General features: G+C 42.5%; 1 protein-coding gene across 20 annotated transcripts in view; it reads right to left on the bottom strand.

Annotated features, from left to right (window-relative positions):
* The window catches only part of nbeaa (neurobeachin a), a 107,095-nt gene that overhangs the window by 67,141 nt on the left and 17,114 nt on the right, over nucleotides 1-22,840 (bottom strand). For all 20 annotated transcript variants that reach the window (XM_085798571.1, XM_085798578.1, XM_085798575.1 and 17 more), the window contains exons 2-3: nucleotides 4,931-5,162; nucleotides 1,454-1,554 (exon numbers count right to left, since the gene is read on the bottom strand). In XM_085798571.1, coding sequence (XP_085654697.1) covers nucleotides 1,454-1,554; nucleotides 4,931-5,162 — 333 coding nt within the window. The remainder of the gene's footprint in view (nucleotides 1-1,453; nucleotides 1,555-4,930; nucleotides 5,163-22,840) is intronic.

The following is a 22,840-nucleotide window of genomic DNA, read 5'->3' on the forward strand; positions in this document are numbered from 1 at the left end:
AACAGAGGTAACACAGTCAACACTGCTGCATTAATAGGCAATTACAAGAAAAAAAAAAGTTCAACATGAGCTCAATTGCCCTCGTCTTGGCAAACTCACAAATCAAACCATACATAGATACACACACACACACACACACCGCTGTGGTAGCAGGTGCCATCTAGTCTGCTGTGGGCGCAGCATGAGTGGCAGCGATGCCAGCAGGATCAATAAAAAGTCAAACACGGCCGTGACCATCTCTGGTCAGAACCCGGAGATGTTTGAGCCAGTGAGGGACAGGAGGTGAGTGAACCACTCGCTCTTCATCATGGACTGTCCATCCCATCTCTGTCTCCAGGACACACTGCAGAGGCAGCGCGGCTTGTTCAGGTTCAGCAAATCATTCCTACTGTTCACCTTATGTCTGAACAACAGCTAACCTCTGTGTGACAGTGTGCTTGTACATCACGCTCTTACTGTGTTTTATACTGTCATTCTGCTGTTCTTAATGCACTATAATCTTTCTCCAAAGTGCACACCATCCAGCTTTTTATTTTTATATATATATATATATATATATATATATATATACTGTGTGTGTGTGTATATATATATATATATATATATATATATAAAGCTCTGGTTAACAACATCAAAAGAAAGCAAAGACATCAAAATCTGAGGTTTTCTAATGAATCTGTCACTCTGCTGTCATCAGAGCCACTTGGGGGGATTTGGATTGAAGCTCCCTCTGCCATTGTAGAGAATGGACTTTGATTGCACCATGATTCTTCAGCGAGATGTCAATATCCAGTCACTGATTTCAGACATTCCCACACTCTCATGAAATAAAAGAAGAATCTACAATATAAAACTGTAAAAATGATGCCGTTACCGCTCCATTGTCATCAGTGTATACAGCTCTGGAGAAAATTAAGAGACCACTTTTTTTTTTTACTACTTTTTTTCTTTGCTATTTATAGGTATGTGTTTGAGTAAAATGAACACTTATGTTTCATTCTATTATTCACAAATTCAAAATAAAAAATATTGTCATTTAAAGCATTTATTTGCAGAAAATGACGACTAGTCAAAATAACAAAAAAGATGCACTGTTTTCAGACCTTGAATAATGCAAAGAAAACAAGTTTAATCATTTTTAAGCAAAACAACAGACATTTTCTGACTCAGGAAGAGTTCAGAAATCAACATTGGTGGGATATCCCCAATTTTTAATCACAGCAGTGGTTTTTATACTCTTTGGTTCAGGTGATCACCTAATCAGTGCCTTGTTAAGCTGAATAGAACAGCTGCCTTACCTGTAGAGTGGCCTCCTAATTTTTTCCAGACCTGTATGTTTATACTGTATGTGGATCGTTTCAGCAAAAAATCCCAGACACCAACACCTACCGATCCACAATCTTAAAACTCTAATCACCTTACACAGCTAGTTTTATACTGTCCAACAACTCACCCAGATGCCGTTGTCCCCCCTCAGCATACTGAAGAGCAGCTTCAGCTCCTTGACTGTGATGCTGTAACTGGCCATGACTCCCAGCATGTCCACCAGAAGGTCTGATAAAACACAGATAAAGGCAGTAAGTCAGTGTAAGACAGCAAGAAACAGAAACAAGACATCCTTTGTGAGTGTGTGTGTGTGTATGTGAGTCAGCACTTGGAACTCCTTCTCCTGACAGCGTGAGTGTTGAGCAATCTATTAGTGCTGTCAAAAATCTCCTCCACTCTATAGAAAATGCACACAACCTTGAATCTCAGGCAGAGCTGCTGAGCACAGCAGTCCTTAATACTGTGAATGTGTAAACTCCGATGTAATATCTTGTGTTAAATCATACCGATCTTGATAAATCAGATAATGCGGGGCCATAAACACAAACAATATTCTAGCTAAACAAATAGCCACATAATATTTTAGTTATTAACATAACCTAACAAACATAACATATAAGTCCTCTTGATATATTTTTTCCCTTGATAGTACCAGGGCCGTTGCTAGGAATCCTGGGCCCCCTGAAAGTATATTAAAGTGGGCCCCTGCCCCCTGACTTTTCTACTTTTTTTCATAGGCTACATATCTATTATCATTTCTTATTTAGCCTACTTTGTTTTGATGCTAATGCAGCATTACTATGAGTATTAGTCAGGGTCTTATGCAGAATAATTCAGTTTTTGTGGGCGCTACTGGGCGCTGGGCCCCTAGAATTATCATCACCTTTCTCCCCTATACAACGGCCCTGGATAGTACTATGTAGCAACAGCAACACTTAGTTATTTTGGTCCTCATGTACATGTAGGCTACACTACCACCACCACTTAGCTTAGTTTATCTTAGCTCAGCTTATTTTAGCTTAGCTTGTCTTATCTTAGCAGGGCTGTAAACAGAAAGAAATAGCTAACTCTGGCTTTGTCCAAATGTTTAACAAAAGACATCAATCTAAAAATCCAATATGTCTTCATCTTGGTTGATTCAGTGACTGTTTCCCCTCCCTCTAGTCTTCATGCTAAACTAAGCTAAGCTAACCACCGGCTTGCACCAGCTTTGAGAGAATGAATTAGTGTATTTCTAAATGTCAGGCTATTCCTATAATATGTTCACACTTTAACAGGCAAAAGGAGCTCTGTAACACCCTGTCAACAACCTCACTGAGACTCTCAATGTGTTCTTGTTTAATGACCACATATCATGAAATTGACAAAAACAAGGCTTCAGAAAGCTCTCCCTTTGAATACTTCAGCAGATAATTAAAGTCGACATTGTGTTAACATACATTAGTTTAGTCAATATGACCTTCCTGCCTCACGGACATTCACATCACACAGCCACAACAGAGCAGTGTGAATGTTGCAGTGGTGCAATCTGTTTACAAAGGTCCTCCGTCACTATTAGACCTGCTAGATGTGAACAGAGGTTAGTTCACCGAGGTGGTTGCTGTACGAGGAAAATGCAATATACAATGTCCTAGATTTAAAAGCCCTAAGCTCTGTTTTTGGTCCTATCAATCCATGTAGGTCATTTTAAATAGTTTTAGAAACGTCTAAGAATCACTGCTGAGAAATGGAGTCTAAAGGAATTGGCATTAAATTGATTTAAGCAGTGTATACTCTGCTGTGGTGAGCAGTAATAAGTCAAAGAAGTTATAAAAGGCATTACCCTGCGGCAGTAGGTAGGACAAAGGACACTTTGCAGAACTTACGGAAGCAATTACTTTTTATAGTTTTTGGTAAAGTGCTACACCAAATTTGTTTTTTCACACTGTCTTGAATAAATACTCCAACGTGAACAAAAAAAAGCTTATTTTGCATCAAAGTCTGGCTCCACACTGCAACCAAAATAGTTGCATAAGCAATTTTCTTTTTTTTAAGTGCGCATGTTTATTGCAGACGGCTCTAAACTCGTTACCGAGTCGATGCAATTTAAGCTTAAACTCCTGCAAGTTAAGCACCACACCTGCTCAGACTGAGACTCATTTTTCAGGAGGAGAATCTTCCTGAATCTTCAAATTCAGGTCTGTCTATAACAGAGCCAGGGGTTAAAGTGAGTTGAGCTCTGTCTCCTTCAATATCATAACCTTACATAATGCTCATATATATTTTGTATCTCTGGGTTCTTAACCGAGCAGCAAACACAGTCTCTAACAATGTGAATAGCACAACTGTACACTCGGTAAAATTATTTTTGTTCCATTGTAGGTTTTAGGGCTCTGCATAATAACAGGCTGACAGAGCATGGATAGACAAGACAGAGAAAACAGTGAGTTATTCAGACCCTCGGGGCAAAGGAAGAAAGATCAGGAAAATTGTTATTGTTTCTTATGTTGTGTTATTTTGGGGTTTTTCTTTTATTCCCCACTACGATAACTGCAGTGCTGTATGTCACTTTGCACCTTTCTCATGATGCAATAATAGGTTTTTAGGTTAGTACGCTCTTACAGTACACGCTCATGAATGGTATTTTCACTCCTAAGTAAAATGTAGAGATATTTGTTAAACATAATTAACCTCCCTCATGATTAAAAAAAAGTGTAACCTACTGAGAAAGGTGCTAGCACCAATGGAAATGTTAGCCTGGAGCGCTGCCATACAGCTTTTGTCTCTCTTTCCTTTTCTGTGCTCGTACAATTGTTTTCCCACCTACACGCAACCCACTCCTGATTTCAAGAGTTTAGGCTCTTTTGTGTGATTTGTGTGAAAGGCTCTTGTGAGAAAATCACTACCTGTCTGAAATCATTACTAATGCTAAGCGGGCTGAGGATAAGCAGGTAAAAGCGAAATTAAAAAAACAAGCCTTTACACTACCGGCCTTTGTATTTATTCAACATCATCAACTGGTGCTTGAAGACAGTGTGAGTGTTAAAATTAGTCTTAAAAAGGCACAAAGAGTTCAAAAGGAAATAAAAGCATATCTCATTGTGTTTGCTTGTTTTTCTCTTATCAATCAACCTGTTCTCAAACAGACTAACAAAAGAACTTGCTGAAGCTGAACGTCGGGGTTTTTTTCTCTCTTTTTTTTTTTCTTTTTTTAAATCTGATTCAATCAAACAATTTTATTGTGTTTGACTATTATAAATGTGGTTGTGCACACAGTAAGTTATCCATATTACAATATAATGGCTAGCTGCCTTTCTTTCAAGGTTGGATGCAAGGTCCAGGTGGGCGGGGCTTGAGACGTAGCTGAGAGCAGTGACTGGTTCATTTTAAGGCTTCTGAAGACACACCGTTTGCTGCTTTGTAATCAAAACAGACATGGAAAACCTCAATTTAAACATAATGGGATGTTAAAGTAGAATTTGAGTCAGTATTGAATTGAAATACCTTGTATCAATTTACCCGATAAAGAATGTATCTTAATCCTGGAAAAATACTACTGTCATTCCTGTCACATGTAAATCACTAGGTGCCCATATGAGCTGCTGCTCCTCCGTCTGTCACTCACCTGCGATCATGTCGTCCACAGTGCTCATCTTGAGCAGCACCTGCTGGATGAGGCCGACCTCTGTGCTGGTCTGCAGGTTGCGCACGCTCTTGCGCAGGATGGCTGTGAACATGCTCCAGATCTCCGCCTGGCACGTCACCTCGCAGTGAGACAACAGCTCCACCATGCAGCCGATGCTCTCCGCCTCCTGGATGATGAAGTTCATCTCCAGGTCAAACTCGCCGCCCACCAGCTAGAGGAGGAGGAGGAGGAGGAGGAGGAAGGGCATGGTTTGGGAGGCAGAAAAGGGCAGGATACCAATGTAAAGGAAGGTAGATAGCAGGAACATTAGGTTGGGGGGAGGAAAAAAGGGGGGATGGAACAAGATGGAAGGAGAAAGAAAGAGAGAGAACAAAAAGAGAGAATGATTTAGTGAAGCATTTAACCTTTTGTCTGTAGGAGAGGTAAGCCTGGCTTCTGATGGATGCTGATTGTGGTCAGGAAAGCATTTCTTTTGCCGGGGGCCACACATACTGCAACAAATAAACATCCTTCATTTCTGAACACACACACACACACACGCATGCACAAGCCCATCTCATCTCCTATTGCTCTCTCTCTAATGTGAGGAGCAGAGCATTCTCCTCTGTGAACTACAATCACTCTGAAAATGCAGCAGGCATAAAAATGGCCCCCTCCGCTCCCCTCAGATAGACACACAACCACACAAGCACACACAACACAGGCTCTGATTAATACACTGCTCAGTCTCTGTCATCTCAGATAGCATCAGCCAGGAGGAGGACACCGTGGGTACCATGGATACCAGGATACCGGGATACCGTTGGCCACTTTTAAAGTCGAGAGCAAATGCTCTCTCTTAATGGCTAATGCACCATAATTACTTGTGAAAGTACAGCCTTCATACCGCTGTGCCTCACACACATACACACTCATCACATCCATCAAATGAACACAAGCGTACCCACTCAGCATACTACACTATCCAGGAAAGGGTAGTCATAGCAACCAACAAGCCACTGTAGGAGAAACACCATTGAGGTTATTAAATCAGATGGAGAAGAAACAGGCAGCAGCTCATGGGAGCCGATCAGACGAGCCCAAATAAAGAGACTGGACGGAGCGATCTGTCTGTACGAGTCGACTGTCGTCTTTGTACAAGCAGAGAGAAGGAAACTAATGGATCAAATTAAGTAAAGTCAGTGTGTTTTACAATGAACTGAGACGCAGAGAGCTGCCCCCTGCTTCCTGAGGTCTGAGGAGAACAGGAGGAGGACAAGAGGAGAACAGGAAGAGGACAGGAGGAGGAGAGGAGCTGTCGGGATTGTGATGGGGCTGAAGTCGAGCAGCGGTCAAATACAAGCCCTGAATGTGATGTGTGGTCGATGAAGGGTTTTTAAAACCCATCACACAGAAGAGCTGCTCTGAGTGGGCCTGTGAATCTATTCAATAGCACTGTCTGTGCACTTAATGAGATGATCATGCTTCTTTCATTGCATAATTGTGCTGTGATTGCAGTTGTGCTTAAAAAAACAAAAGCACAAAACAAAATGAGTTTTTGTTTTACATCAGTAACATCAGTGTTGATTTTTGTAATTCACTGCAGTCTGCATAACAGCGGAACAGGCTGCTGGCTCGAGCGTTAACATACCTACAATACAGTACACAACTGAGAAAACAGCTGTTGATGATAAAGACCATGAGATGGGGCTGAAAGCTCCAGAAAAGGCTACAGTAGCAATACTTTTGAAATATGACACATCCTTTATCTTACGCATGAAAGGTTTTTAATGAATGAACAATTAAATGCACCCGTGCTAAATCCAAAACATTTTTGCTGGTCTGGTATGATTATTAGCACTGAAATGAAAAGCTACAATATTTCTGATTCATGTCACTGACTCTGAGTCTTTTCCACTCATGTTACTGTTGAAAGTTTGTTTATGTTCCACTAACATCACCTAACTTACTAAGAGTGCATTTCTAACCTCCTGTTATACTTTTATATTCAAAAAGTCAATGTGTGTTTAAAAAATTAAAAGTAAAACCAGAAAAAAATGATGTTGATGTCTTGATGAAAATGAAATATGACAAAGTGGATGTGATTTAGTGGATGAAGTAGCTAATTAAAGTGTCACTCAAGCTCCCATCCCACTGAAGAGGGCAAAAGAAGGAGCAGATGAAAACTTCAAAATGTGTGGAACAACGAGATCAGTCGTCCTCAAATTAAATGGTAAAGCAAACAAATGCCATCGTGTTCTCAACATGGTTTTCTACTGTCTGAGCTTTGACTGCCACTCTTTTAACTGTGCCATCTCATTGCACCCTCTTCGCCTGCATGCATTTAAAGCACCAGAATGGGAGAATTAACAGAAGTGGCTGTTTATCTTAATGCACTCAAATCCCAAGATGTTCACGATGGCAGAAGATTAGAAGCTGTATTTTCTTTCTTTATTAGAAAATCAGCTACACTTAACACTATTTTTGGGTGGAAATTTGATCATGGCCTCCATTAAAGGAGTTATTTGTAATCTTTCCTCTGTCGCCAACATGGTTTGTTTCCCAGAATGCCTTTCACAAGAGCTTTGGCCATTGTTGTGTTTACAGGTTATAGCACTGTGTCTTCAGGGCAGACCTAATGCAACGGTGAGCCGAAACAAGAAAGTGACAGGACGGTACAGGGGCCAGGCTAGCCTGTTAGCATGCTAAAACAAGTAGAAGAAAAGGCAATTGAGTCAAGAGTAGTGTTACTTTAGGCCTCTAGAGAGAGCTCTTCACATATTTGATGCTAAACTCACTTTTATGGCTAACGCTAGCTGTGTAGCAATAGCAAAACATTTTGCCCCTAAAATTTTAGACAGTGCAAGTAAATGCCTTTTTTTTTAAACACTGGTGAAACGTGGAATGGGGGACTCAAAGTATCTGGAATTTGTCATTACAGGTGGCAGGCTATCATGAATGAAAAGGAAATGCAATTATATTGCTTTGTGAGTCCATTTACGGTGTGTGCCCCTAGATTTTCTGCTTGCGCTCCTAAATTTCTAAGTTGGGGGCCACTGTGATCCTAGTAAAAGTTAGTCTGGAGCCCTGTCACCCCAAACACAAAGCACATGCAGAGGGTTTGCTCTCTCTGATGTCGACACATATACAACATGGACATACAATGCAACATTAGCTGCAGCTCTCATTATCACCGGTGGTATTTATTACATTCCTGGCCCATTGACAGGCTTTAGAGATTAAAGGTTGGGCCTTGTAAGCCGCGGCTCCTTCTCCTCTTCGTTGGTTTCACTAAAGTCACCTTGCGATTGATTAGATTTTAGACTTAGGGCCTCGGTGTGTTAAAACAACACCCATTCAAGTGTACAGTCTCCATGCTCTTCTCATCCCCCTGCCGCTCATCAGACACACTAACTGCCTCTCATTTCTCACTCTCATCCTGCCCCTTCCTCTCTTCCCTCTCTTCCCTCTCTCTCGGTGAAGTGAATTGATCCACTGCACTCTGCGAATGCATTAGCACAGATTAGAGGACCCCTGAACGAGGCACGGAATAAAAGAGGGAAGAATTAATTCATCCTACATCGAATTTTTTCTCCCGCCCCGCTCCTCCGAGGTTCCCAATTATAAAGCTCGCTCGGGACCGCCGCGTCCTACAACATCTATACAACCTGTCAGTCTGAGGATGCTCCGTGCAACCCGGCAACGCGGGCTGAAGGGGAGACGGCGCTGATAGTCTTTGTAGAAACTCGCTCGCAGATACACACACATGGCAAACTCGAAACAGGGAAAACACACATATCCGCAGGGCATACCTACACATGTATGGCACCGGTATAATCTGCTCCCTCTGCTTACACTTTCACCACCCGTGCACAGAGCATCACAGCAAGATGAGTAGGGTGATGCAAACAACGGCAACAAATTGAGTCTCGTGACCAACAATACTGAGAAATAGAGCGGGGGGTGGGTTGGGGGGTTGACGATTGCAGGATACGCAATGGGAGAAAAAGAACGTGCCCAGATCATTATTATCTCTCCTCCGCCAGATGCAGCATCTGGAAAAGCTAAACCTAAAAACCTTGTGTTGATGCTGCCAGAAGCTTCCTGGACCAAGAACGTGAGAGAAGAGGGCAGGGTGGTCAAACACAAGAGAGAGAAAATATTCTCCAAAATAAAACATCTATATAAATACATGCTTTCCATTTTAATGCGACTTCCATAAACATGATTGATGCGGCCCATTATTTGCTTGAGCGGGGCTTTTAATTGATGTATAAATAAACACGCTGCATAACTGGTAATAAGGTTGATGGTGAACAGCCCGAGCGCACACTCCAGCGCACTCCAGCGCCGTCATCATCGGACAAAAGACGACTAATTAGTTTTTACGAGGGAACATGAATCTTTTGCATAAATACTCGTGACCTTTGATCCCTCCCTCGCCTCGCCCCGTCGTATCCTGTTGGGAAAGCATTCACAAAGGGGTCGAGTAATCGCATCAGTGAGCATGCATGAGAGGCCCTTTAAGGCCCCGACATATACCCTGGTGGGTAAAGGACACGCACACATGAGCAGGAACTGGTATTACGCCACACGCCTCGGCACCGAGGGGCTTGGCAGTAACACCCCGTCTCCTCTGAGGCGATGCGAGCGCTGACCTCACTGTCTTCTTGGCAACCGGTTGAAGACGGTTTGTTTTGGCAGCATTATGACAATTACTGCTCCCCCAGAGTACCACTCATGTCTGCATGTTCATGAAAGACAGAAGAAAAAAAATAAGCAGCCTGTCATCAAGCAGCAGCGGAAGGAGCGACGACCTCTTTCCCCGCGATCGATGTTCTGGAGGGGTTTATGAACATTTGACACTTGAGGCTGGATTTTGTTTGTGCTTTTGCATACAGTATGAATGTGAGTCTGCATGTTATTTGCCAACTGTATAGAGAATATGCACTTGTGTTAGATTGGAAATGAAAAATAAAAAAGATTGCATAACACCAAAATATAATATTCTCCTTGTGTTGTGAGCAGAAGGAAATCTATTTCTTCCTTCAGAGCGTTGCACACTCACTTCCTACATTTACCCCTGACACAGTTAAAGGGATAGTTCAACATTTTGGCAAATGGCCCATTGCCATAATCCCTTTAGTCATAGCAGTAGGTTCGTTACCTTTAATTGTTGGTGCAAGCTATTTTTGGAACAGCGGAGCAGAGCCGCAAGCTGCTCAGAGCTACACTACGGAGGCTATTGAGATTTCTTGGTTTCCCTCATCAAATACACAATCCAACAACTCCAAAACGCTCTGGTAGACAAATTGTGACCTGCACATTCACCACGCTATGAGATAATAATGGAACGTTGTGAGATGAAGTTGTTTTAGAGGCAAATTCATGCGAAACCACTGATGCGCGTTCCTGTCAGGGGCAGTTTTTCACAAGTTGTCCACAAGAGCGTTTGAGTTGAAACCAAGAAATCCCATTAGCCTCCATAGTGTAGCTCTGAGCAGCGCACGGCTCTGCTCCATCGTTCTAAAAACAGCTTGCACCAACAATTAAAGGTAACAAACCTACTCCTAAAACTATAGGGATTATGGCAATGGGCCATTTGCCAAACTGTTGAACTATCCCTTTAAAAAAAAGGCATCTTCCATTTAGCACTGATGATTAATCTCATATTCTGGGTTATCAATGAGTCTGAGTGAAGTCCAGGTCGGTGTTACCTTTCCTCTCTGCTCCCCCAGTATTTCTAATTCTGTCCTGACCAGCTTTGCAGTGCTGCTCATTCAGACCCCTGAAGGAAGCTGGCACTTGGCTTGGCATCGCTCGAGATGTGTCAGGGGAGGTGGGAGTTTGAGGAGGGTGGGTCGGGGGGATGGGGGGGTGGGAGGGTGGGGGGTCCAGTGCCAGGACCGTCTTCCCACCACAAAGGGCTTATATGAGCAGGCACCTCGACCAGCCAAAACCAGCTCTCATAAGAGGCTGGAAAAACAAACACTCCCTCTGTCCATCTGAACCTTTCTCAGCGGCCACGCTGCTCAGAGGCAGCCCCGAGCTCCTCCAAGGCAATTCACTTAAGACGTGTCGGACAGTTGGAAAAGCACAGGTGTCCGGAAGAGTCTTTGTACTGAAGCAAAAAAAAAAAGGGGGTAATTTGTCACTTCCTTGAAAAATGATCCACAGAGCAGTTCTAAAAATGATCCATGTGAGTTTTATAATCTGCCCCCTCAAGCTGTGGTCAAACCTGCAATAACTAATGTCTTGGACAATTGGGGACAGCAGAAACAAGCTTTGGACAAGTTGAAATAGTAACTACACATCCTTGCTGAAGACACATCTCCAAGATTTGCATCATTTTTTTGGTTTCTACCATCTCCTGAGAGAAATCTGTGTCTCTTTAGCCGCTACATGCTCAACTGTTGAAGACTGATCAAAGGTTTAACAGAGCACTATTGATTTTAGCCAGTGTTATGTTTGGTTACAGTAAACCACTTGGGTTGGCAGAAGACCATATGTAAACCGCTGTCCTCTGCTCCAAAGAGGTTTTCTAGGACCATAAAGCCACTTCTGCACTTGTTTCTGTCACTTGTCAGGAAACATGTCAACACCGGTCACTTTCATGGTTCAAACATACAGGCAGTGCTGTCATTTTCCTGGTGAAGTAAATCTCTGCTCTCCTGTAGTGCTGTAAAAAAGTGGAGCAATCCACTGTCAGAGACGAGCGTTCAGTTCCCTCGAGTGTGCTCCTGCTAAAAATATAGCTTGCAGACTCATTTTCGCAAATACGAGTGTTTACTTTGCTCCAGAAAGTCTGGTTTGTTCACTAGGTAACTTGTCATGTTACATAAACATTGTTAAAACTCAGATGCCTTTTAAAAGTTATTCTTTTGAGGGTTCGTGTAGCCTAGTGTGACAACCCTAACCCATGTGAAAGAATAAAAATGCTCAGCCGAGAACAAAACAAATCACAAAAATATTCGGTGAATATAAAGTCTGACTCAGGTCTTGTGTGAAACGCATTGCTAATAACATTAAAAATAGCTCTGTTCCTTTCAAGTGTCAGAATAAGCCTTGGCTGTGAGCCAGCGTGCACCAATAACCTCATGATGCAGGAATCCATCTTTCCAGGCTCCGAGCTATTTGCTCGTTGCCGAACCACAGTCGGCTCAGGACCAATCAGCTTCCAGAGAGGGAAGAACAACTGGCAGCTATGAGGCGTCTCAGATGTGACGAAAGTGAGGAGCAACTGTTTGTTAGCAACACTGGTAGGCAGCTCCACAGAGGTTAGTGCAGACGCTGCTGCAGAGGATTTTTTAACTGACAGGAGAATGAGAATTACAGTTATTTTTGATAGAAACTATATTTTTTGCTATTTTCCCATGAGAGTGGATGCAGGATGCAGGGCCGGCCAGGTGGCTCAGCTGGCAGAGTGTGTACCACATGGGCATCGTCCTGTGCTTCATGTGCTTCTCTGACTTTCCGGTCTCTAAGTATATTTTTGGGGCTTTTTATTGTCTTTAATAGATAGCACAGTTGAGAGAGAGACAGGAAATGGGGAGGCAGAGAGAAGGAATGACATGCAGGAAAGGGCTGCCCAATGTGGGATTTGAACCGGGGCCGCCTGCAGTGAGGATTCAACTCTACCGAGTGAGCTAAACGCCGCCCGTTCCGGTCTGTTTCTTAATGTAGAATCATAATAAATCCAAAAAAAGATTAAGGTGATGTTGAGTCTGATTGGTTGAAGTAGACAGACTGTTCATCCAATCACCTGCCAAGTATGATTTGAAAGCACCTGCACCTTTTTTTTTCCAGACAGTTACCAAATTAAGTCTTCCCAAGTGGGTTGGTCTAACAAAACATCTGGCATGTCACGTTATGAAACTGAAGCAGCTAAATGAAATTCAACCATTATTAATTAATTCATCAATTAATCATCTACACCTGTGCTTTTCCAGCTGTGGCTTGACTGAAAAAAGACGACTTTTTTTTTTCCACCACAGTGAAACATTAGCGAACTCTTGATGAGACCAGATGATGGTGGTGGTTTCACCATATGGAAAAAAAATCTTGAAGGAGAAAAAAAAGTACATAATCCTTTTAATTAAACTTCTGGTTTTAATCGCTTTAGTTTGAATTTCAGAGGTGTTTTCTGAAAAGGCGTGACATTAATTAGGACTATTATTATTTAATTGAAAACGATCTCTCACAGACCCACCACAGCCCCATTATGTGGTGCTGTGATGGCACATCAAATGAGCCATTATGCCGGCTGATTACTATGACTGACTGTTGAATATTGGATGACGACCAAGGCCAAAGCTGGCAAAATGAGGCACCTGTTGCTCATTAGAGCCGTCAGAGATGACAGGTCAGAGAGGAGAGAGCCTGGTCAATAGCCGCCTCCTCTGCCTCTGCACATTCAATTGAGCCTTTGGTGCTAGCATCATCAATATGCAACTTCAAAGCCTTTGGGAGTGCGCTGGAGAGGTGCAGAGATGTGTGTGTGTTTATTTGGTCACAGTATATGTGTGTGTGTGTGTGTGTGTGTGTGTGTGTGTGTGTGTGTGTGTGTGTGTGTGGCTCATTACTCATTTGTGTCCCCTGAGTGAGCCGCGGCCATTCAGTCCCTTTGTGTGTAGAGTGAAAGAGGAGACGAGAGGCCCATCTAGACATGAGATCACAGATTATACACTTAACGCTTCGCCAAGAGGGCTCAACGGAGCACAGGAGAGCAAAACTGAAGGAGAGTGAGGGTAAAAAAAGGGAAGTAGAGAGGGGAGACGAAAGGGGAGAAAAACAAACCAAAAAAAAGAGAGAATGAACGGTGTGAACCGCGGTGGAAAGCGGGGCCGGACGGAGGAGAGGGAGCGGCGACGAGAAGGAGCGGACACGCGGAGAGATGGAGCGAGGAGGAAAATGAGGGGCGAGACAGCGGCTGAATGCTATTGTGCTTTATTATGGGGACGGCAGAGCGGTTTTTATTGCCCACAGCCTTTAGTGCTCCGATGATGACCATAGCAAATCTCTAAAGAGATATGGATTACATTGGGGCTAAACTGGCCACAAAACACTCAATAATCCACGCGCTGTTTTCTGCATGACCTCATTTTTGGTAAACAGCATTGATAAGAGCTGCAGTTAATTTTATCACTGGCTCCATATTCATATTCAAGATAAACTTCTTATAATCCGGGTTGTGCAAGGCTTTAGGCCGAGGATCTACGTGACCTCACTGGCTTTAAAAAACAAGCGTGATGAAAAACAATGTGGCTGTATCTCTTATGATAATGATTCATTAACGAATAGATAAGTTGATCCACAGATTAATCAACAATGATTTTAATAATCAAATAATACTTGGTCATGTAAAACTGCCAAATACTTGCTGGCTCCAGCTTCTTATTTCATTACATCATACTAATCTGAATATCTGACTGATGTTCACACACAAAAGCTGTTTGACCATGTCGTGTTGGGCTTTTCAGCGTTTCAACTGCTTCTCTTTGTTTTACAGTATACGACTGTTAATTGGATATATTAAAACTACATGATTAATTGAAATAATCCCCTCCTAAAAATCATTAGATAAATGGATAATAAGAAAATATAATTAGCTGGAGCTGCAGGGTAGCAACTGTGGAAAATTGTTGTGATTAAGTGTGATAGAAAGTGTGACAGTGGTGGAGAGGAACTGGGATGAGGAGATGAAATGGAAAAGGGCAGTGTACGTGTTCCTGTCTCAGGCTCTGTGATGGCGATCAACAATGACATGTTGACGGACTGTCGCCCACAGACACACAGGGAGGAGGAGGGGGGAGGGGGGGGAGGGAGGAGGGAGCCCCCTGGACTGCATTTCCCATGGGCCTCCTCTGTACCAGTGTCGGCACAGATGGCAGATGGGACGAGATGCAGCCCCCCACTCGTGAAGCCCTATTCAGAGTGACAACATCACAATCACACAGTCAGCACACAAACACACAGATGCACAAGTCAGCAAAAATAATCATCATCATCCACCACGAGTGTGTGTAATTTCTAAGAGCTGTTGAAGCATGAAGTGTTGGGCTTTTACTTTTTAGATTTTACAGGAAGAAAGGAAGTGAGTGAAGTGAAGTGAAGTACAGTACACTGCAGAAATCACAGCAGAGCAGTTTTAGAAAGGATGCAGATAGAACTGGTTTCAACACACACACACACACACACACACACACACCAGACACTGCAAAAATACACCAGCGATTACGTAAATCCACACTAGGGGATATAAGGGTGGTTTAGACCAGCACAAGCGAAGCAGGTTTTTTGTGTCTACGTACGTACATGTATGTATGTATAGGTGTAGGTTTGTGTGTGTGTGTGCGCATTGGTATAGGTGAGTGCCAGTAGAAAATGTCTAAAAATGTCAGAACCAGGTAAAGCATGTTTGATGTGAACAGCAGGTGCTTCTCACTGCCATAAAATTTGCAAAAGGATGGAGAGAGTAGCACTTCCAACATATGCGTATGAGTTATGACTGGATCCATACCGCATGCAGTGCACGGTACATTATGGCTGGGCGGTGAATCAATTAGAATAAATTATAAATAATATGCAAGGCTCAAAAAATTTAAATGTGAATAATGGAATCTAGATTCTTCTGTGTGTCGCAAGAGAGGTGAATGTGTGAGCTCCTTAGGCTGTCAAACAGTGTCTCTGTCCATCCTGTGAACTTCATATGATCACCACATAAGTGATAGAGGAACTTGTCTTGGGTCTGACAGAAACTCGAAGAAATATCAAAGTGATGTGAGTCAACAAAGTCTGACAATAATGAAGCTATTGGACATACAATATACTGTAAGTGCACATTTGTTTATGCACAGTTAACTATATTGCTTGCTTGGTATTTATGAGGCAGCAGCAGCAGCAGCAGCAGCAGCAGCAGCAGCAGCAGCAGCGTGTTGCTAAGTAAGTCCATCACCTTGGCTGAAATTGAAATAATAAAGCAAATAGGCCTACTTATTACAACCATGGTATTTACAGCCAGTCATAGCTTGTTCAGGTGTTCAGAAATGGCCGTTTGTCCTGTTTGTCCCGCCTCCTTCTTTGAGGAAAACAAATCTGATTGGGTGTTATTGAGCGGGCGGGATATTCAATGTGTGGGGCAGGACACAGTGTTTCAAAGGAATTTGATTGGATGTTATCCAGCTCGGTGTGCGTGTGTTTAGCTGACGAAGTTAACTGTTAGCTAGAAGCCTAGCTACGTTATAGCTTGCTAACTTAGCCAGTAGTTTTTTCTCAGAAGTTTACAGTATATCACAACGACGGTAACTGACGGCTGACGGATCCTGATATCATTAGCTGATGAATTGTGAGCAACATGAAGCATTATTTGCACGCCTGCATTATCCAATGCGAAAAATAATTACCCCACTTTCACCCCAGATTTACTCAAGAACTGAATTTTTTTTGCACAAAGTTTGGGCTACATCATCTGATAGATGAGTGATTACACTAATGTTAATACCCATAGTGGGCTCAAGTTCATTTTTCTTTTCTGAACACCTTCAGGCTAAGGTTAGGCTCTCAATTTTAATTTCTGTTTATTAATAAAATTCCCCATCAGCCTCTTCTGCACATTGTGTTTAAGGCTAATTAACACATGGAAAGTGAACAAAAAATCACTCATCAGAACAGAATGTTAGCATCCTGAAATGTTAGTATGCTGACATTAGCATTTAGCTCAAAGCTCGCAGTTGGTTTTGTGAGAAACAAAAATAACCCAAAATACTACAATACCATTGAGACCATGAGCATCACCGGCTTAGGCTGCGCTAGAGCCATAAGTGTGAGAAAAAGTTAACGTATCCTGGGAAACCAACAGATCTCACATCCAACCACTCCCAGTGATTGGACTGGGACTATCGCACCTCCTTTTATCTCCCCACTAAACCTCCACAACCATCAGAAGAAAAAAAACAAAAACAAGAGAGGTTCAAACACATGAACAGTGCGTTTTTTTCTTTTCCTGCGTATGTACACACATTTCATTTTTCCCTACAGGAGCGTGCAGTTCATTACATAGGTACTGATATGTCAGCTACACACAGCAGCAGCAAACCCACTGCCCTCTTGGATATAAACACTGCTCTCATCCCTCTCACACATAAGTCATCCAATCAGAAAGCCCATTCAGAGAACCTTGGAAAATAACAGAGACAGAAGATATATAAGGGAGGGGGGGGACACAGTCGTATGTGTGTGTGTGTGTGTGTGTGTGTGTGTGTGTGTGTGTGTGTGTGCGCACATGTGTGTAAAAACCCATCAAATCTTCAAAGAGATGAAATCATACTTGCAGTTGGCAACCAGAAATGTCTTCCTGTTCCTTCTCATACATTTTATGTATGAACCATAACACACTGAATGAAGAATTAGTTACTCCGTCCTTGAGTCATTTCAGGGCTTATTTGGCACATGCAAAAAGCCATGTATGCATAAACATCGTGTCCTATGGGCAAAGAAGAGTTGTGCCACTGCCAATCAGCTAGTCAGAGCCTGTGAAGGGCGCTGCTCAGCTAAGGTGAGAAATTCTAATCAACCAACTGCTACCTCCAATTTAGCAAATAAGTGCATGTGTTGTCGTTTCAATAGATTTGAAATAGAGACATTTGTGTAATCGGTGCCAGAAGCTGTACCCTGGGCACATTTTCTACAAAAATAACCATGAATGTGCGTCTGTACATACATCAAAGAAAAAGCAAACCTATTGAGCATTCCCATGTATTGGCTTGTCACTTTTTATTAACGCTGCCAGAAACCCAAAAGGGGAGAGTTGGATGAAAGGCGAGTGAGAGAGGGCGAGATAAGACTGTAATACCTGCTGAGATGTGTCTTTATAAAAAGCCTTTACTCCCCAGTTCACTGCAGACCAGCTCATTGGTTCATTGTGCCTCTAGTCCCGCCCCCATCATCTGACTCAAACCTTGTCAAGAGCAGGCTTTAAAAGACACCGTAAACACACATAGAAGCAAATGCACACCAGGTACCCACACACTCTTGACAAAGTCAGCCAAAACACACACAGTGTTCAAAAGGAAAAATCCTTTTTTAAGCATTGCTAAAAGTCTTGTAGGTCTTAAGTCGCACACTCGCACAGTGATGCACATGAATGACAGCCTGAGTACACACAGAAAGAGAAAGGAGGGAAGGTAGAAGAAGAGAGCTGCAGCGATACATGAGTCTACCCAAAATAATCCAATAATAATGAGGCACACTTTCATTAGCATACAAGAGCTGCTTGAAAAAAAAAAAGAAAAAAGATATCTGTTTGTTGAAGCGGGAGGCTGGGGCGCTTTAAAAAGAGCAAAGTAGAAGAAAAAAAATGGAGGTATGCTGCGGCGAATGGGATCAAGAGAGGGAAGGACGGTAAGAGAGTGAGGTCAGACATCAGAAACACGGCAGAAAGGAAATGTGCAGCAACAGAGATGCTGTGACACCTAAATAAAGCGAGACAGACTAACACAGCCGACTCTTTTCAGCACAACGCAGCTAAAGCTCTCTCTGCTGACACATGCAACAGAAATCCTTCACTGAATGCTGAAAAGTCACTGACAGGCGGCTGAAACTGGAACTGGACTAATTGCCGTATTAATGCCCTCAATATTTTTTTTCAGGGACTAAAAGTCTGTGACAGCAAAAAAAACCTGACATGAAATTCAAAGCTTTGAGAGCGCCACAGCAAAACAGAACGGCACTGTTCACAGCTGATATTCTCCGAAAAAGAAAAAAAAAAAAATCCAGGTCAGAAACACACACATACACGCGAACACACACACACACACACACACACACACACACTGCAGCAGGGATTGAGGATTGCAGCCAAGTGACCACAACTCTGACTTCATCCAACTGCAGTTTAAAATGTCTGCCACCTGATTGGCCAAAGAGGCTTAGTAACGGATCTAGCAATAAGCCTCGTCACATGCTATTGGGCAACAAACAAAAAAATATATTTTTTTCCCCTTTTTTTTGTCTTTGAGAAAACCACACATCAGGCTTCCTCTCTCTCACACACACAAACACTGATTCAAATAACTTTCCCAATTCACCAAACAACAGTAGAGCAACAGAGCATGTTACGGTGATTTTAAAATTGCATCGTGATGGATAGTTCGAGCAGAAATACGTGAATAAAGAGGCCGTCAAATATATAAAAGAAAATAACAGACATAATTTGTAGATTTTAGAGAAAACACGACAGTCTGTTACAGGCTCTCTAGAGAACTCACGACCATGTACTGCTCATCAATGAAGGTTTGGCTTTGTACTTTAGTAATTCTACCTTCACCATGAAGGTTATTTTGCCCTGGATATCTAAAAAAAACATCTTAACAGAAGGACTGAAAGTCTGTGAGTCATCACACCACTGATTAAATTCTGATGGTGATCTGAATACGTAATATTTGCCATTAAAAGCCGTTCACTTCCATGTTTGTTTGTTTTTACCATGACTCAAAACACAAGGGAGTTCGTTAGAGATGTGAATGTAAATTCAGGGTACCGTATATTCCCTGCATATAACATTTTAGCATTTAAATTTAGTGACAGAAAGTATGTGTTTGAGACTAACAGTGTTGGGGGAATTGCTTAGAAACATGCCTCAAGGCTGAAATACTAATCCACTGCACTTTCTCATGAATAAATTTACATCTGTCTTCATACAACATAACACCAACTCAAGATATAGCCTTTAAACATTAGGGGTTTCTGCAGCACATCCACAGTGTCATCTGGTATTAGATGGGCTCATCCCATGAAAAGAAGAAAGCAAGTGGGGGAATAAACAGGCCTACAGAACAGTCAACATGTAAAGCAGCGGCATTATCAAACCAAGTCAGCATTAGCGGTGTTTGCCGAGCGTAAAGGACGGAACCTTCATGACCAATTTGAGTCAAAAATGGAAAAAGCAAAAGCGCCGTTTGGAAATATTTTGCATACGAGGGAAGGTAAGATGTCAGTAATCCTACAGTATGAGCAAACAATGCTACAAAGTGGTGGCAACAAAGTCAAGTAGCACAACAAACCATGTCAAGCATCCTAAAGACAACCTGGTCTCTTTTCTTTTTCTTTTTCCTGGCTGCTACTGTATATTCTTGTTATTACCACAACTCAGAAACAGACTTTATTGAGCTTGATAACAGTTTCTATTGTTAAAGCAGAAGTTGGCAATCCGGTCGTTTTGGCTAACTTCTTGTCAGCCGATGGACTTAGCAGTGCCCACCCTCGTCATTTGGTCCTCGTCCCTACGTCACCACATTCACGTGCATCCCTTGGCTGCACACACAGCCCTTCATGCCATTCTCTCTCCTCATTGGATAAGGCTTGTAGGATACAAGGAAAGTTTTCTCCTCATCTTACAGCAGAGCAGAGTGACTGACAGACCCGTGTTTCAGACCAAACACTCTATGCAAGTGATTGCCGTCGGAAGATATAACTATTTAAGACTTATATTAACACAAAAATTCCGCTTACTTCTGCTTTAATCTTTATTTTAAAAAACAATGCTTTTTAATATTAACCAGAGTATCTGTATCAAATTTCCAATCCCAGTGTTGTGACAGCCGTACTTGCTATCACAGAAATCGACAATAAATGACAACCCTTGTTAGTTCGACACCTGCAGCTGAGCGCATCAATCACCGAGCGAGCGCAGATCCAGCCTTTAACATCTGCAGGGTTCAGAGGAAGAGATTTAAAATAAATGCTAGAGAGGGAACAGCCACACCGGCCTCTATCAGGGAGAGAAGACCCCAGCCCTCCAGACTAGTTACAGTATGTGTACCTGGGATGAACTATGGTTTAATAGAAAAGTTACACAGGCAACTTCTATCGGGGACAAAGAGGTCTGGAAGGGGGAGTGGGGACGGAGAGAACATCTGAACAGTCACAGTACAAAGGGAAAAAGACGACCAAAGAAGCAGGGAGGAAAAATAGCATCAATGAAAGCTGGTGATTGAGGGGGGACGATTGAAAGGACGGAGACATTCTATTGAAATCTACTAGAGACAGCGAGCAGAAAGAAAGCATGAGTTGAACAGTGAGATGTAGGAGTAGGATGTTGTCTTTCACTTTTTTTTCCTCCTCTTTGCCCTCTTCTACACGGTTCTGTCGGGGACAAGAGGCAGCTCAATTTTCCTCTCCTTTCATTTTCCCCCTTAAGGCAGGCGGTAACGAGGGCATCCTCGTGTGCTATGTCACGGGAGCCGGGGAAGGAAGGACTCGAGGCTGAGATAAGGTGCTTTAACAAGGCCTTCGCACCTGTTCCCCCGACTCGACTCAAAAGCGCTCATCTGAAAGAAGCTGACAGGAAGTGAAGTCCTACAGGGCATCCTGCATGTTGCTTACACCTTAGTGGGAGTATCAGAGACAGAAATACAGGCAGGAGAGCAGAGTGGAGAGTTACAAGTCACTATGAACTGAACTCCTCATTCTTACTGTGCAGCTGACAAGGTGTGATTGACCAGAGCAGCTCGGCTCTGCTATATATATAAATCTCCTGCATAGTGGCTATAGTCTTTTCACTGTGTATCCGAGTGTGTGTGTGTGTCAGAGTCAGGGTCGGACAGCAACAAGGTACATCTTAAATATTATTTTATTCCAGTATCTCTACTTTCCCTGAGTATTAACCACTGCACTTGAAAGATAAATACTGCACTTTTCATTCCACTACAGTTGTATGAAGTACTCTTACTTTGAAGTAGAGCTTTCAGTCAGCAGAATGAAATGTTCTTTTATTTTGAAAGCGATAGACCATACTGTATGCTGCGTTGCTCGCCAGTTAAAAAAAACAATCACAGCCAACTCCTCCGCTGTCAGTCACGTCTGAGCCTCTCAGTGTCCTAATGATGCTCTGTTAGATAAGGATGAGGCAGACGATTCTTCACCACGGACCACGATCCGATCTTAAGGCTGTGTTTGAAGGTTTGGAAATAAAGATATCTTTCATTTCAAGTGTTTGTTGCTTACTGTAGAAATCCATCACTACTGGCATTAAAGAACTCCAATAACTGCAACGGATACAACCGATTTCCGTTAGTTAGGAGCATATCCAGATGTTTACTTCACCAGCTCTACAGTCAGTCACTCATGAAGCTGTTTCAGAGACATTTGGTTCTGTAAATGTGGAATATAATAATGTATTGGGTTCGGACTGAGATAAATAAAATAATAATTACTCTTTCGTTACTTTTTTTCTTGGTAAAATACCTGAAACAATCGAACACAAGGATAAATACTTATTAAAGATACTTCTGGCGAGTAGTAGGACATCTATAAGCAGAAAATAGTTGCAAGCCTGAACCAGTGGAGTGGGATGGTGAAAGTTATGTATTTTATGGAGAGACTTACTTTTGTTTAAAGGTATAATATGTCGGAATTCCCCCCATCTAGCGGTGCAGTTGCATACTGGAACGTATTCTTGATGTTGCATTCACATGAAAACGGGCAGACGTCAGACAGACAACAGACGCTGCATGTAACAGGATAAACAAGCGTCTATGTAAACAAGTGGTCCGCCAGCACGAGGCAAAACAATACAGGCGTGACAATATGTTGTCATGGTGATGTCGTATTGTTTACCTGACCCACGTTTTACCGTCTTTCTCTCGTCGAGTAAAATGACATCCGGTTGGTTTGCCGACGGCCGTCTGCCTGACTGCACCTGAATGCAACATCAGTGCCTCACGCTGCCACTGAAAGTAAAAAATGTCAATGCAACATGGCCGCCTCGGCTCGGTGCGTCGCCCCCTTATGTATTTGTAACGATTTGTAACAACAACTCATTCTAAGGTACGAGAAAGCTTTCATTTGTATGCGGGTGTGATTCGACTTCAGTGAAATATGTATTTATGAAAGCAATATTTGATTTTTGCTAAT

The sequence above is a fragment of the Trachurus japonicus genome, chromosome 14 (assembly GCF_045865225.1).
Source record: "Trachurus japonicus isolate A0001 chromosome 14, Traja_1.0".
In the NCBI taxonomy this organism is placed as follows: Eukaryota; Metazoa; Chordata; class Actinopteri; order Carangiformes; family Carangidae; genus Trachurus; species Trachurus japonicus.